The sequence below is a fragment of the Ylistrum balloti genome, unplaced genomic scaffold, assembly GCF_031769215.1.
Source record: "Ylistrum balloti isolate Yb309-2 unplaced genomic scaffold, AGI_CSIRO_Ybal_v1 Utg370410, whole genome shotgun sequence".
Taxonomy (NCBI): domain Eukaryota; kingdom Metazoa; phylum Mollusca; class Bivalvia; order Pectinida; family Pectinidae; genus Ylistrum; species Ylistrum balloti.
This window is the reverse complement of record NW_026782279.1, coordinates 200,059-216,439: the sequence shown is the minus strand read 5'-3', so window position 1 is coordinate 216,439 and position 16,381 is coordinate 200,059. Positions and strand designations below refer to the sequence as shown.

The window sequence follows — 16,381 nt, the reverse complement described above, 5'->3', positions numbered from 1 at the left end:
TATTACTTGTTTGTTATTCGTAAAACTCGCATTACGTTTTGGCTGCCAATGTATACCAGTACGTATATCGGGTATAGCGCGAGTACGTTTCTTTGTTTGCGCTTTGTACACGTGTATGTGTGCTGTAAGTGAGTTGTGGTCAGCTACGGACTGGACATGTGACACTTGACGGACTTTGACGAAGTTGTTAGATTCGTTGAAAGTTTCTGCCGTGTGGGTTTCTATTTTTGTCCCTAGTACTTTCGGTACGTTTGAATTTTATCTCTCCAAGTGAACGATTGAATTATTTTGTCAGTAAGACTGTCTCTGAATATTTCTAGCATTTGTTCCTGCTATTGTAGTGACAGAATTTTATGTGGTGTCATCTGTGCTGTCGTGTGTACCATTAATGCATAATATGTGTTAATGTCCCTCTCTCTCCTTTAAGAAAAGTAAACCAAACAAACCCAGCGACTTTGTTATGATCATACCGCTACATGAAATCCTTTATTTCGAAGTTATGAAATGCACTTTGATCAGGAAAAAAAAATAGAACTATCTTCTATACATAAACAGCAGTCCGCCGTAATGACTCGTCGACATGTATAGCGATGGGACATTCCGCGAACTGAAATTACGTTCTATTTTCACCTAAGAAATGACACAACTGATATTAAAGTTTGTCAAAGTTATATCAATGTGTTGGAAAGTTACTATATTTGCTAGTCAGAGGCATACATTTGGATAATCATACATAATATTGCTTTTATTTCACATTGAATTCGTCAAAATAATCGTTTTGTTAAAATATAAGACTATGAAGGAGATTTGTGTGTAAGTTTTAACTAAAAATGAAAGAACCAATTTTCGTCTTTTTTATAAAATGTTATATTTGTAACGAAGAAATGTTAAATTTACTGAAAAGATGCATATGTTTTGGAATTTTCATTTACAAAACGATATATTGATATTTTTCTGAAATGCTTCTTTATAATCTACAGTAAAAAAAATCGTTCAACTCTAGCGAGAATCCGCGCGATACGTCCTAAACAGCTACGTATGAATTTCTTGCAACAAACTCATTTTGAAACGTCAGTTATATTCGCGAACTTAGCGTTAGTGCTCTTGTTTCTTTCTATAACCTTATTGTCGAAAAAAAACCCTTCCCCAAAACTAACTTGGGGGTGGAAGGCAAAGTCGATAAGTCCATAAACTGAAGTTTGTTTTAGAAATCTTTTATTGTATGTTAATAGCTTAAGCCATCTCCATGCTTCTGGTAGTTTATTTCCACATTCTTTTCTTGCTCTCTTTTTCTCTCTTTCTCCTCCCTTTTCTGACTATTTTCTTCTTTCTTCTCTTTCTGATAATAAACAATGCACTAGTTTTTTTCCCCTTAAATGAAATTACAAAATGTTTACATGCTAAAACTAAGTTTGATGAATGAGTGGTATAGTATGCAAGTTATACATGGTAATATCTGTTGTATATTATATTTATGCATTGTTTGAAAATTGGAAAAAATAAAAAGTTACAAAAAAAAAAAAAAAAAAAAATAAATAAAATAAAATAAACTGAAGCAAATAACTAGACAGTTGATAGCTTCCTTGGGTTGGTAAAAGCACATGTTAATTTAAGATGACAAGCAATTTTTTTTATATCATATTGACTAGTTAGATAACTTATTTGTGATTTTTTGTTGTCTTCATTCTGTATCAACATCAAACTAGAAACCCTGTAGAGACATACTGATTTCACACTTAGTCGCTTCTAAAATGTTGAAATTCTCGAAATTTGATTGGGTGAAATATCGCCCCATGGACAGTCAATGTCATTTAAGGCGGGTCTCCTTGTAGCAGCTGCTGATAACCTCATTGAACAACATACGAGAGGCCCAAAACCACTAAAAGGATCTTCAATTGTTACTGTGAAACTCGGCTATGTATGTCACTAAGCGATGTATGTCTTTGAATGTTTCTTTCATATACACCTCTGGTTGGACACGATCAGTTTTTTGGCCTATGTATAATAATTGATACAGTGTAACGCTAAACTGTGGAGCCAATCTGATTACAATAGTTCATTATTCAACACTACGTTATGAAGTAGTATATAATGGTAATCAGTATTTTAATGTAATACTGTGGAACCGAAATACTGATTGGATATTCAACACCTGATACTATATAACTTTTGCTTTCAAACTTAGTCCCCAAAGTCCCTGTCAGACCCTATTGTGGGTTGGATTTTACGTATCGATATTATCCGAAAAGACAAATTAATAAGTTCTTACAAGGCTCCTCAAATACACGAAATATTGTTTTTAACATGTGACAGAAGGAATTGTTCATAGAGGAGCCAGGCTATCGACAAAAACATCGACACTGACCATGTCGGCCTTAAAACAAAAGTTCCGATAAGGTAAATTTATACCTCCCTTTTGATAGAGTTCAAATTGAAAATGAGAATCTTATAGAATAAAACACGGAATCATAATAAAATCGATCACCGTAACCGCTGGTCTCCAATAACCACACAAATTCTTCCTCCTTAATATATTTTTCACAGCTTTAAATGTTGTCATATTCAGGATATCGCTTTGAAAAGGATCTCACTGAACACACGAATACACTGCCATAAAACGTCAAGTTTTGAATATTTTCCTTATTAGAATATCTATTTTATTGTTTTTCTTTACAAACTTTAATAGAAGAAAATCGGTCTCTATTATCGTTTCTGAAACTCCGTGATTGCTCTCTTGATTTCCTGTTCAGCCTTCTCTCGGATATTATCATCGAAAGTCTGTCATTCTATTATGAAACGACTCATTGCGAGTACATGAATAGACTTTTTTCTTTTTATATATATTTTTTTTCAGAAAAGGCGAGTCCGGTTTACCTTGACGAGAATCGCCGGTCGTGACTCCTACTTGCTGAATAATGATAATAATAAAAATTTTGTTTGTTTGTTTGTCTGTGTTTTTTGTTTTTAGTTTCGCTTATTCTTTTACAAAGAATATTTATAAGATAATTAAACAAAACTTATCAAGTCCTTTTCTTATGCAAAATACAAGGTACAAGTGATAAATTGATTAGGCAATTAACGCAATACAATATCTTACAGCTGTGACGATACATAAGGAGAGAGGGGCGGGGGATAAATATCTGCTGACGATACTTTATCTTGTTTGATCTTAGTCCGTGGTTTAATAGATCCTGATCTAAAATTACATGCGTTAAAAACATAGGTCACAAGCATATGTTAAATGCAGTCCCTATCCCCTACCTGATAAAGTGCCGATTAAATTACGTCATAGGTTCTGTTGCCAAATTTTGAAACTGGACTGAGGGTAGCATGGGATCTTAGTTACAGCACTCAAAGTTACAGCATTCAAACTTCCTTATGTTAAACACGAGAGAATGAATTTAGAGACATTTGTTAGATATTTTAAACTTCCTTTCTATCTTTATTTAATACATGTATCATACTGACATAGTTTATTGTTTCCCTGTAATCCAGTATTGCAAATGACAAAAAGAAACGCTAACTATATACTTAGAAAAAAAATTCGAGAATTATAGAATACTATTTCACGATGATACGCGTTTTATAAGTGACCAGTGTTTCATACTGAGTTTGTTTTTATGTGGCGTATTCGATGAAGTATTGTTAACTACAATAATTGTGCACGTTTACGTCATGTCTACATATACTTTGTCCCCCTTTGTGGCCTCATCTCGTGACGTAGGTAAATAATAGTCTCGTGACGTTTACTCAAAGGCCCAAATCATTCCGCAATAAATATAGTCCGTAATACCGAAGTCAAGCAGACAGCAGTGGAGCTTTGTAGAGGAAGCCTGAAGAGACTGCATTTGGACTTTTTATATGATATTTATTAGTAGTTAGTTTCCATAGAGTGTCATTCACATATCTTACAAGTGAAAACAATTTTTTTGCGGAGCTGTCGATCCACAGTTAGTTTCTCATTAGTGGCGGCGGAAAGTGCCCGAGTACTGGAATCTCTGATATTGTGACTGTTGCTTCGTTTGTCAACCAACAACCGTCAAAATGGTGGAAGGAGGCATGAAATGTGTCAAACTGCTTCTGTTTGCGTTTAATTTTATATTCGTGGTAAGTTTTTGTTTAAAAACCTGATGATACACTGTGAACATACGGTCGTTCTTCCGCCCGTTTACGGAGCATTACGAGTGTGTATTGAGAAATGACAATTTGATAGTCCACGTAATATTGTCGATATCAGTTAACTTGCTAAATATTCATAATTTTAACAACTAAATATACGTTATGTTCAACTTTTTATGATGCAACACAGCGTGTTATATTTATGAATGATTTTGACGTACGTGGCAAATATTGCTCTTGGATTTTGAGAGGTGCCGCAAGGGAGTGGTTAAAATATTTGGATTTTAAATCTGTATTTTGATATCGAATATTGGAGTATATCATAGTCTACCACTGCAATAATTATACACGGCATTCTCCTGCCAAGACCAAACAAAATGATAACAACGTCTAAATGCCACCATATGGATATAAACATAAATTTCTATTAACGTTGAGTGATCAAAAGGGCTGATGCAGATATGTCACAGTGAATTAAGTAATGCTTTGAGTAAGATGTGTAAGCTATTAAAGAAGATGAAAAAAGACTGCACGGTTATGATCAAATGTGTATAATACATGTTCATATGTCTCGTTAGTAGAAGAGTCCTATTATTCATGCCCATATATTAGACAAGGAAAGCATTAAGGCTGTACACTGTTCAAATTATATTTGATTGATATCTTAAATATGATTAATATAGTGTTGTTTTACCGCTGAAAGAGAAAAAGTCCCTAAATATGTCTACAGTCTTGAAACATTCCTCATTTGAAACTAACAAATTAATTCAGTAGACTGGAGATACCCTGAGCTGATCACAAATAAAGATCACATGACTGGCATGAATGGATTTCAAATTGTAACCCTGGTAAACTACTAGCTCGTCTGGAGAGAACTTCTATTTAGCCCGATTGGATGAGAATTGGACTAGTAAGCCAGAGGTCCTGGGTTCAAATCCAAGCAGACATTGAAGTAAATAATGACCTCTGTTACATTGCTTAATTGGCTTCACTTGAAATGTTTCCGTATGTTTCTTGTTTAGTGTTTCAAATGTGAAAAATTCCTTTTTACTGAATTGTAGAAAAAAATAGGTGGGACCTCGTAAAAGTTCTTTTGTTATGGCTATGATGCTAGTCAGTCATGTTTTATACTGGACACCAGTTACACGGGTTAATTTTACAGAGTAAGTCTTAATGGCTAATTGTAAGCTGGTCTAACAATATCATGATCAAGATCAGTGGCTAAAAATAGAAATGAATCACCTGACCAGGAACAGATTTATTTGAACGAGTATTGAATGTCGATGATGTCTTTAAAAGATGTTACAAGCAATTTAAAGCATGAATTTAGATATGAACAGCTTGGTGTAGAGAAAAATTGAATATCATTGAGCAGGAGTTTTGTTCTTATTTTATGTTCAACTTCAAAATATATACACAAGCCAACATCATATGATATACCTAAAGGATGATAAAAACTAATTAACCTGAACAAGCATGTTTGTACAAGATACTTTTTAAAAAACCTGGTGAATTCAATGTATGAATGAAGTCATTCATGTAATTTTAACTTTCTGTATTTAGAAACCCTGTAAAATGTAATGGAAAACCATTTAACATTTAAAGAAATTTAAGTTTTTTTTTTATTTAATTCCTAGAAAACCACTCCAGCTCAAGAGGTGACTAAAAAGTTGTCAGGAAATGGGAACATTGTTAATATAATTTTTTTCCTATCTCTATGGTTACCTACTAATTGAATGTGAACAGTTACTTTTCTATAGGAAGTATGACTTGGATAAAATTGAGAAAAATGGATGGCTCAGTTTCATTTTTAGAGGCCCCATAATTCTTTATGGTAGGAAGTTATGAAGCAATTTACTCATTTTGTAATGATGGTGTGTGTGTTTGGTATGTGTAGGAGGGGGAAAGGGGCGTTACACTGTGTTTAAAAATATAAATATATCCACAGTACCAAACAATTGACGTTGATTGAAATTTGTGTCAGTGATATTGATAACAATGTCTGTACACAGTATTTTATGTTTGCCTGTAACGGTCAGCTGGTCATCAGCTGTCTGATAGTGGACAGTCTTCATGTCCAGCCCCCAGAGGTGTACATACAACATAAACAATGAATCGGTTGTGTACTATGAATAACTGACGTAGTGACTTTTCAGATGACTTTCAGATGAGTCATCCTAATGTTTGTAAATGTACATGTATTCACAGGGATGACAGGGCAGTGATATGCATTTGTCACTTGTATTACTACCAATTAGAAAGTGGAATGTTTTTAGTAGCTTATACCTTCATCAATTCAGAAAATTGAGGGTGATTGTCTGAAAAATATTTTCCAATTTTGCTTTGGTTTTTCATGTCTATATTGAAGCATTAATATTGAATTCAAAGCTTGGAGATTTCATGTCTATATTGTAGCATTAATATTGAAATCTATGTTTGGAGATTTCATGTCTATATTGTAGCATTAATATTGAAATCTATGTTTGGAGATTTCATGTCTATATTGTAGCATTAATATTGAAACCTGTGTATGGAGATTTCATGTCTGCTACAGGTTACTTATTTGTAAATAAGAAGTGATTTATATTTAGTCTAGACAGAATGTCAGCTTTTAAGCAAGTGAAATACTGGCTGTTTTATTAGCATTGAAAACAGTTTACCTGGTTAGACTGTGGTTAATCACAGAAAAAATGTACAAAACTTGCTTTGATATTAAGGAAAAGTAGTATCATGGTACCGATATTTGTTAAAGATTTGGAAACACATTTTTTTACATTCCGTGTATTGAACTCTTAGAAGCAAAAGTTTAAACAATGGTTTTCTGTTCTTAGTGAAGATTTTCTTGGATCAAAAGTGATAATGAAAGTTTAGTGATCGCTGTTTAGGGAAAACTCTGATACACAAATATTACTAAGTATGTGTATTACCAGAATAGCTGGATTTAGGTCTACTTCCTGGTGTGTTCCAAAGGTCATTCAATGTATGAACTTAAGGAATAAAAGGAAGCTTAGTGTTGTGTATCTTTTGGTTGATATTGGTGCAAGGAAATGACGGAAGGACATGATAAAATAATATGATCCCAATTTCATTCGAAACTTAATGTGAATAATTTTACAAATATTGTAGGACTTTCGCATGTCATACTTGAATCAAGAGTCATGTGATAGATTCTCTTGGTACATCAATCTAAATATAGACTATATTGGCCTATATTTCACAATAATCTGATACTTAGTCATTTAGGAAGTCCATCCATATTTAATAGGTTAGTGCTCTCTGTAGAAATGGGATGATGATTGTATATAATTGATTACGTAATTCTTAAGCCTCATCTGATGCCAGGATCCACTGTAATTTTCATGATCGATTATCAGCACCTTAATATTTTTTGTGATTTAGAAGAAATTTTCATTATACATACTAATAATATTCATTTGTATGCCAATTCTAAGTAAGTTATTTCAGGTATACAAAAAGAACATATTACTGCAAAGAAGAATTCATTCAATTTCAATAATTATTGAACTCCGCTGATGATGTTATGGATTAACAACATCTAAAAACAGTCGGAGTTAACTGATGATCACAGAATTTCTATTGATTTTCCATCACTATTCCTGTGACTGACACGCCCACCCCCAAACTTTTAAGCTTATGTGTTGGTCCTTTTCACTTAAAACAAGATAAATATAATATATTTATATGTATATATACATGTATATAGGTAAATGTGAAAGTTTATATTTGAATTGTTGTGATGGGCCTGAAAGTATGACAAAATCAATAAAATAAAAAGGGTTTTATTTCAATGTTTTGTTAATATAATCTGAAACTTAATCTGAAATTATCATTCCTCATCTTTTCAAATCAGTTCACTTGGAGATAATTTTATGTACATACATAAAACATTATTATGTACACATTGGTATATAGATCAAGTTAACTTTGCCAAAATTTAATGATTAGACATTAAGACTTGTTATATAGTCCATCTGGTGGTATATTTGTTGATTGGTTGACAAGTTTTCTATCTGTGCGACTCCCTCCGATGTCCGGATATCATCCCACTGACGAACGTCAGTGTTCTGGCGACGTTTAGTGATATAAGCCACCATGTCTGTATATATGTAGTCATGTGGTGGTATTTGTACTACACGTATATCAATATACCAGTCTCTGTTCTTTTGGTCACAGCTGCTTGTTATTGCATTATATTAGATGAAACGTCTATAATAATTTCATGTCAGCATATAGTGAAGAACATTACAGATTAACAGATGTGCAGCTTATTTGTACTTAATACACCTCATGGTGTTTCCCTATTAAAGAGGGATATTGTACTTAATACACTTCATGGTATTTCCCTTTTCATTAGGGAATTTGTACTTCATACTCTTCATGGTGTTTCCATATTCATGAGGGAATTTGTACTTCATACTCTTCATGGTGTTTCCATATTCATGAGGGAATTTGTACTTCATACACTTCATGGTGTTTCCCTATTCATGAGGGAATTTGTACTTCATACACTTCATGGTGTTTCCCTTTTCATGAGGGAATTTGTACTTCATACTCTTCATGGTGTTTCCATATTCATGAGGGAATTTGTACTTAATACACTTCATGGTGTTTCCCTTTTCATGAGGGAATTTGTATTTAAAACACCTTATGGTGTTTCCCTATTCATGAGGGAATTTGTACTTCATACTCTTCATGGTGTTTCCATATTCATGAGGGAATTTGTACTTCATACTCTTCATGGTGTTTCCATATTCATGAGGGAATTTGTACTTCATACTCTTCATGGTGTTTCCATATTCATGAGGGAATTTGTACTTCATACACCTCATGGTGTTTCCCTATTCATGAGGGAATTTGTATTTAAAACACCTTATGGTGTTTCCCTATTCAGGAGGGAATTTGTATTTAAAACACCTTATGGTGTTTCCCTATTTAGAATTTTTACTTAATTTAATGATAAATAATAGTTTGAGCTGTTTCCTGCCCTATGAACAACCAGGGTCATGTTGGGGCGGATCATTTGATAGAGGTGACTGAATACCTTATAGAAGACTGACCACATGCTATTTTTTACTGATTAATTTCTACCTTTCACAACATGAGATGGTTTGTGATATCATCAAAAGACATGTGATATCAAGCACAAGCCACCATTGAAAGGGAACCCCCAACTCATAGTTTCATTTATCCTGGATACTCCAGGGGTCCATGACAAATTTGAAGGTTCCATGTAAGACACCTTGTGGATAAGATGAGCAGAATAGTTTGATCTTTTAATGTATATCAAACAAATCTCCAGGCGGATAAACAGCATGTTATACAGGCTTTGAAGTTGGGTGTCACTGCCTTGTAAATTTCAAAGTAGCATATCAGTCTGTGATTGGTCAGTATTTTTTCTCCTGAAACAAGCTCTAGACCTATCAGAAAACATTGCCTGTACATTCAATTTTGCCAGGAAATGTGCAAGAAGTGCAGATAGAGAAAGTAATTTTATCCCCTTGAGTATCGAGGATGATTTAAGTCTGATACTTTACTAACCGATGAGCTATTGTAGCCTGAAGATTTGACGACAGAAATATCAGTAAAATATCATCTGTATTAATATCAGTAAACTTCTTTATCATTTATTACTAATTAAAAGGAAATATCTTTCTTTGAATTATGTGATTACCTTCCACATCTACCTACCTGAATTATGTGATTACTTTCACATCTACCTACCTGAATTATGTGATTACCTTCCACATCTACCTACCTGAATTATGTGATTACCTTCCACATCTACCTACCTGAATTATGTGATTACCTTCCACATCTACCTACCTGAATTATGTGATTACCTTCCACATCTACCTACCTGAATTATGTGATTACCTTCCACATCTACATACCTGAATTATGTGATTACTTCCACATCTACATACCTGAATTATGTGATTACTTCCACATCTACATACCTTAATTATGTGATTACCTTCCACATCTACCTACCTGAATTATGTGATTACCTTCCACATCTACATACCTGAATTATGTGATTACTTCCACATCTACATACCTGAATTATGTGATTACCTTCCACATCTACATAACTTAATTATGTGATTACTTCCACATCTACCTACCTGAATTATGTGATTACCTTCCACATCTACCTACCTGAATTATGTGATTACTTCCACATCTACCTACCTGAATTATTTAATTACCTTCCACATCTACCTACCTGAATTATGTGATTACTTCCACATCTACCTACCTGAATTATGTGATTACCTTCCACATCTACCTACTTGAATTATGTGATTACCTTCCACATCTACCTACCTGAATTATGTGATTACTTCCACATCTACCTACCTGAATTATGTGATTACCTTCCACATCTACCTACTTGAATTATGTGATTACCTTCCACATCTACATACCTTAATTATGTGATTACCTTCCACATCTACCTACCTGAATTATGTGATTACCTTCCACATCTACCTACTTGAATTATGTGATTACCTTCCACATCTACATACCTTAATTATGTGATTACCTTCCACATCTACATACCTGAATTATGTGATTACCTTCCACATCTACTTACCTTAATTATGTGATTACCTTCCACATCTACCTACCTGAATTATGTGATTACCTTCCACATCTACATACCTTAATTATGTGATTACCTTCCACATCTACATACCTTAATTATGTGATTACCTTCCACATCTACATACCTTAATTATGTGATTACCTTCCACATCTACATACCTTAATTATGTGATTACCTTCCACATCTACATACCTTAATTATGTGATTACCTTCCACATCTACATACCTTAATTATGTGATTACCTTCCACATCTACATACCTTAATTATGTGATTACCTTCCACATCTACCTACCTTAAAGAGGTTGTTCACAGGACAATAAACTCATATATTTGTCTACACTTGTACCAATGCTGGAATAAGTTTGATTTATTTGGAATAATTTAGTACTGTTAACATATATAGATATATATACAAAGATATTTTTTAACTTGGTGCTGTGGTTTGGGGAATTTTGAGGATTTTTTTGGACTAATAATGGGCACCATTCCCAATTGAAATTATATCATATTAAGCCAAATCCCCAGAATTTGCAATTTAGAAAAAATTCCTTTCCAATTCACCAACTTTCTTCCTACAATTAAGCAAAATGGCCTCAATCCGAACCATTGGGAAAAGCTGTGATGGCACTGTACTATGCAAGCCTTCATGTAACATCACCGATGTCTGTAATGTAACGTTTACTGATACATCCTATCACAGCATGCATATGGGTATTCCCCATCAGACAACTAGGTTTATTAAGTTCAGAAAATTATGGTTTTTCCAATGATTTTTATATTTATGTTTATGTTTTCCAGGTGGTAGGATGTGTGCTGATCGGAGTAGGAGCATATATTCAATTAAAATTCAAGGATTACTTAAATTTTGTAGAAGGACAGTTTAGTTCAGCAGCAGCACTGCTCATTGCTGTTGGTGTCATTATCTTCTTCATTGCTGCTTTTGGCTGCTGTGGAGCATGGAAGGAAAATTACGTCTGTGTTATGATCGTAAGTACGATAACTTGGTTCTCTCTAAAACAGTCACAGATGGATTTTCTCCTGCAGAACAGGTGCTATAAATTTCTAACTTCAGTTTACAATGTCTTTTCTTTGTTGAAATGAAGCATTAAATAAGTAAATTAAATAAATTTACCTGTATATATTGATGCCAGTGCTTCAGCCATGTCACCAGAATATTTAAATACAAAATGAATGTGACCTTATCTTCTGGTTCATGTAAGGGTCTTTTCGCCATACATGCTGCAATCACGAAAAAAGTATTGGGAACATCAAATCTACTTACATATCTAAATTGTCCAATGAAAAGTGGGAAGTTAAACATTCTCTATGTTGGTGGAAAATGTCCTGATTTTTAATATTTAGATAAATCATTGAGATCTGACAAAGCATTTTTGACTCCCAATAATGGATAATGATATCTAAAATTGTGTATCTTTTATTTACAGTTTTCTGTGTTGTTGGGCATTGTCTTCATCCTGGAGATTGCAGGAGGAATCGCAGGCTACGTTCTCCATGACAAAGTGGAAGATGGTGTCAAAACACTGATGGAAGACTCCATGAAACGTTACAAAGCTGACCCCACAATCTGGGATTTGGTCCAGAAAGACTTCAAATGCTGTGGTACAAACAATGCAACAGATTGGGTAGCTGCAAACAACGGTACCTATCCAAAATCCTGCTGTAAACCAAATACGAGTGCCACCTGTGATGGAACAGGTGTAGATATTTACACTGAGGTAAGTTTGACAGTAAAATTTTCTGAAACATTTTCTACAATGTGAAAATTCACCAGACATTTACGTTACGAGAGTTTAGAAGTATGCAATATTTCTAAAATTATTAATTTTTATGTGGGAGCTATGAATTTAGATGTCCATGAAATTATACCTAGGATTACTTTGAATATAGCACAGGCAGATTTTGTGAGCCAGATTAAACAACAAAATCAAACGCCAATGAAAATGTAATTTTTGGAAACCACAAAACTTGAGGCTAATGAAAATATTTGATTTTACAGTAGACTACAAGTCATGTATTGATAGCTAAAATGTAGTGTATAATATATCCAAGACTCCTGAAAACCCCGATTCCAGGAAATTAGTTTCCAAGATGGAAGTCTAGATTTGTTGATACTGAGAAAATGTGGAAATGTTTACGTAAAGGTTTGATCAAGATGTTTTAATAATAATAATAATAATATACAACATTTATATAGTGCACTATCTATTTTGACAAAATACTAATGCGCTTCACAATTACATAATAATCTTACTACAAAATTTATAGAACATGTATAACACAGTAATCAACATATGTAACACAGTAACCAAATCAAGTTAGTAGTGGTGAAAGTATGTATATACAGGACGTCTGCGTGAGAGTCTAAAATGCAGATGTAAACAGGTGGGTTTTAATATCCCTCTTGAATTTGGCCAGGGATTTTGACTTTCTAGTAGCAGATGGTAAGCTGTTCCACAAAGTGGCCGCTACCTTTCCAAAGCACAGGTTACCATAAGTCACAGTCCGAGAGTTTGGAATGCACAACAAGGATTCTGTCTCCGATCGTAGTGATTGTGACGGCCGATAAACAGTGACAATTTCCTGCAAATATTCAGGAGCTGTTCCATTTATTGCCTTGTATGTATACATCAAAATCTTTTACTGTGACCGGAATCGCACGGGCAGCCAATGCAATAAGTAAAGGACTGGTGTAATGTGGTCCCTCTTTTGAGTACGGGTAACTAGGCGTGCTGCAGTGTTCTGTACCCTCTGCAGGCAGCTCATTAGTGTATCAGATACACCAACAAGTAACGCGTTACCATAGTCTAACCTAGAAGTAACAAGAGAATGTACCAGTGTCTTGCATGCATCTGTGGTGATGAACTGACGGATACCCCAATGTTTCTGATTTGGTGATAACAGGAACTGGCAATTGAGTTTATCTGTTTCTCCATGTTCAGAGAGCTATCAAAGTGTACACCAAGGTTTCTCACAGTTTGGACGGCCTCAATAGTTTGGGCACCGACCTTTAACTGGAGACCTTTAGTGTGTTGACACTTGTGGGAAAAGACAATCAGTTCTGTCTTTTCCTGATTGAGCTTGAGCATATTTGAGTTCATCCAAGCACTGATGTCATTTAGACAGGCTTCAAGACTTGCTACTATTATGTCCCAGTTGTCTTGAGGTCTGATAACCATGTAGATTTGTGTGTCATCGGCATAACAATGGTACTGAAGGTTATGACGACGACAAATCTCCCCGATTGGTTTCGAATAAGGACAGTATTTTCTAGGTCCCAAAACGGACCTCTTAGGAACTCTGAAGTCTAAGGTTTTGCTGTCTGAAACAGTTGATCCAATGGCAACGCACTGTCGTCGTTCATTCAAGTAAGACTGGGTCCAGCGTAATGCATCACCAGTCACCCCATAAGAGTACTCCAGACGCTTGAACAGTGTGCCATGGTCAATGACATCAAATGCAGCAGACAGATCAAGCATGATAAGAACCGCTCTTTTTTCTTTGATTTGTTCTGGTAGCAATGACTACAGTGTTGTAATAAACATGTTTTTCAGGGATGTCTGGATGCTTTTGTTACCTGGGTGAAGGACAAGATCTTCATTGTTGGTGGTGTTGGAATTGGTCTGGCATTCGTACAGGTAAGGCAATAATTGGAATTATAGTACCATACAGTGTAGTCAACTTCTTGTCAAATGGTATCTAGTCCTGGCCTTCAAAATCAAGGGTGTTTTAGAGGCCATCAGGTAGAAATAACTTGTAATTATTATATTGTGTAGTACACCTGTATGTATTTAGTTGATGTTATGTCTGATCATCATATTTCATCAGGCAGCAAGCCACTGTTGGTAATAACCCCACCCTTAACAAATTGTCAGTAAGACCCAAGGTGGTGTTAATGTTTTAATAATCAGCCTCGCTGTTTACGTTGATTGAAGGACAAAAAAGATTCCAACTAAATTAAACGACAAAAAGATGGAATTGGTTGATTTACCATGCAGGTGCAAAAGTGTGAAGTGGAAGCAAGCACAGTTTAGTAACATACACAAATATTAGGAGTTAAAAATTGGCTCTAATAATAATACAATAATTTTGACAGACAATAAGCTTAGGTTTGGTAATAAGCCCATCCTTAACTATTAATGTTTAGATGGATTACCAACACAAAGAGCAGTTTTAACAAGGGTTTTTCAATGTCCTGTGACAAGCTCATCATCTATCTTTGAGAAGTCAGGTCTTGGGGTGCTATGGGCATTGGGAGATTGTAATGTAGGAGCCCCCCACCCACCCTAATTAAAATAAACAATGTTGGTGATAATAGCATCTGACAAACTTCTTGTTAATGAAAAGAACTGGTTTTCTTGATTATTTTTTGGGGATTAGTCACCAGCACTGTTTCCCTATGTAATGTATTTGTTACATAAGGTACAACTTCACAAAGGTAATGTAATATACAGAAGTTTTAATGGTTTGTCTTTACAGATTGTTGGCATCCTGTTTGCCTGTTGCTTCGGTCGGGCCCTGAAGAAGGAGTATGAAGTGGTGTAAAACCACTGTCAGGAGTGTGCAAGACTTGACAAATAAGGGATTTGGTTACCATCTGCTGCCCAAAGATGAAACTTCTGGAAGCATTCGTTATCAACAAAAGCTTTCCAATTTCTGCTGAAAAGTTAAAAATTACATGTTCTGTGATGGGCAATAACAAGTTTTCCATCATGTATTTCATGAAATGCATGACATTTTTTTTATTCATCTTCTCACCCGTCATTTCTTTAATCATGTGAAAAGGGACATTTTGATATCAAAGAGTATTATGGTGCATAACATTTGAAGAAATTTATTTTTTCCAAATATATTTTGAATTGATAATTGGAATTTGATACATACCCAGGTATGTCCAACACAAATATATTTCCAACTTTTGTCGTAACATAATCATTGAACAGACAATCACTGGCATAGCACCATTTTAGGGAAATTGATGCTAGTAGAATACTTGAGAAAATAGGGAATCCAAGCTGAGATATAGAGAAATTTATTTTCTGTTAAAAAAACTGTTCTTTGTTGTAGTCTATCTGAAGTTTTGAGATTTGACCTTTTTGAAGGTCAGGATTGGTATATCAGAGGTTGAGGGATACTATTTACTACAATTTACTAACAATCGCATACTATTACACTGCATATGTAGCTGTAGACTGTAACACATAGATAAAGGACATAGTATATGATGACCAGGGTAGTGACCTCAAAATTTTATTATTAACGTCAAAATGTAAAATAGCCATTTCAATACCGAAAGCTAGAAATGGACAGATCAAGGTTGAATAATCAAAAATACCAATTTGAAGGTTGAAATGTTGTAAATTGTATTTACACAGTGACACAAGTGAAAATTATAGGTCAAGGTTGATCAATTGAAAGACATTTACGCATTGACCAAGGTCAAATTGACATTCAAAGTTGATTGGTCATGTGATCAATAGTTGTTAAAAGATGATGAAACCAGTCATCTTTCAGCTGCTTAGAGGGCCCAATTATCTGTTATCATTCTTATTTTTTTTGTAATTTGCTATATTTTCTGTTTGTAAAAGCAATTAAAATGCTTAAAATTTCA

General features: G+C 34.4%; 1 protein-coding gene across 1 annotated transcript; it reads left to right on the top strand.

Moving 5' to 3' along the window:
- The first annotated feature begins 3,801 nt into the window (after positions 1 to 3,801).
- LOC132554484 (CD63 antigen-like) lies at positions 3,802 to 16,381 on the top strand. Its single transcript, XM_060218796.1, has 5 exons — positions 3,802 to 4,107; positions 11,551 to 11,739; positions 12,198 to 12,488; positions 14,325 to 14,408; positions 15,250 to 16,381. Exons 1-5 carry the CDS (start codon positions 4,045 to 4,047, stop codon positions 15,313 to 15,315), a joined length of 693 nt encoding a protein of 230 aa, XP_060074779.1. The 5' UTR covers positions 3,802 to 4,044; the 3' UTR covers positions 15,316 to 16,381.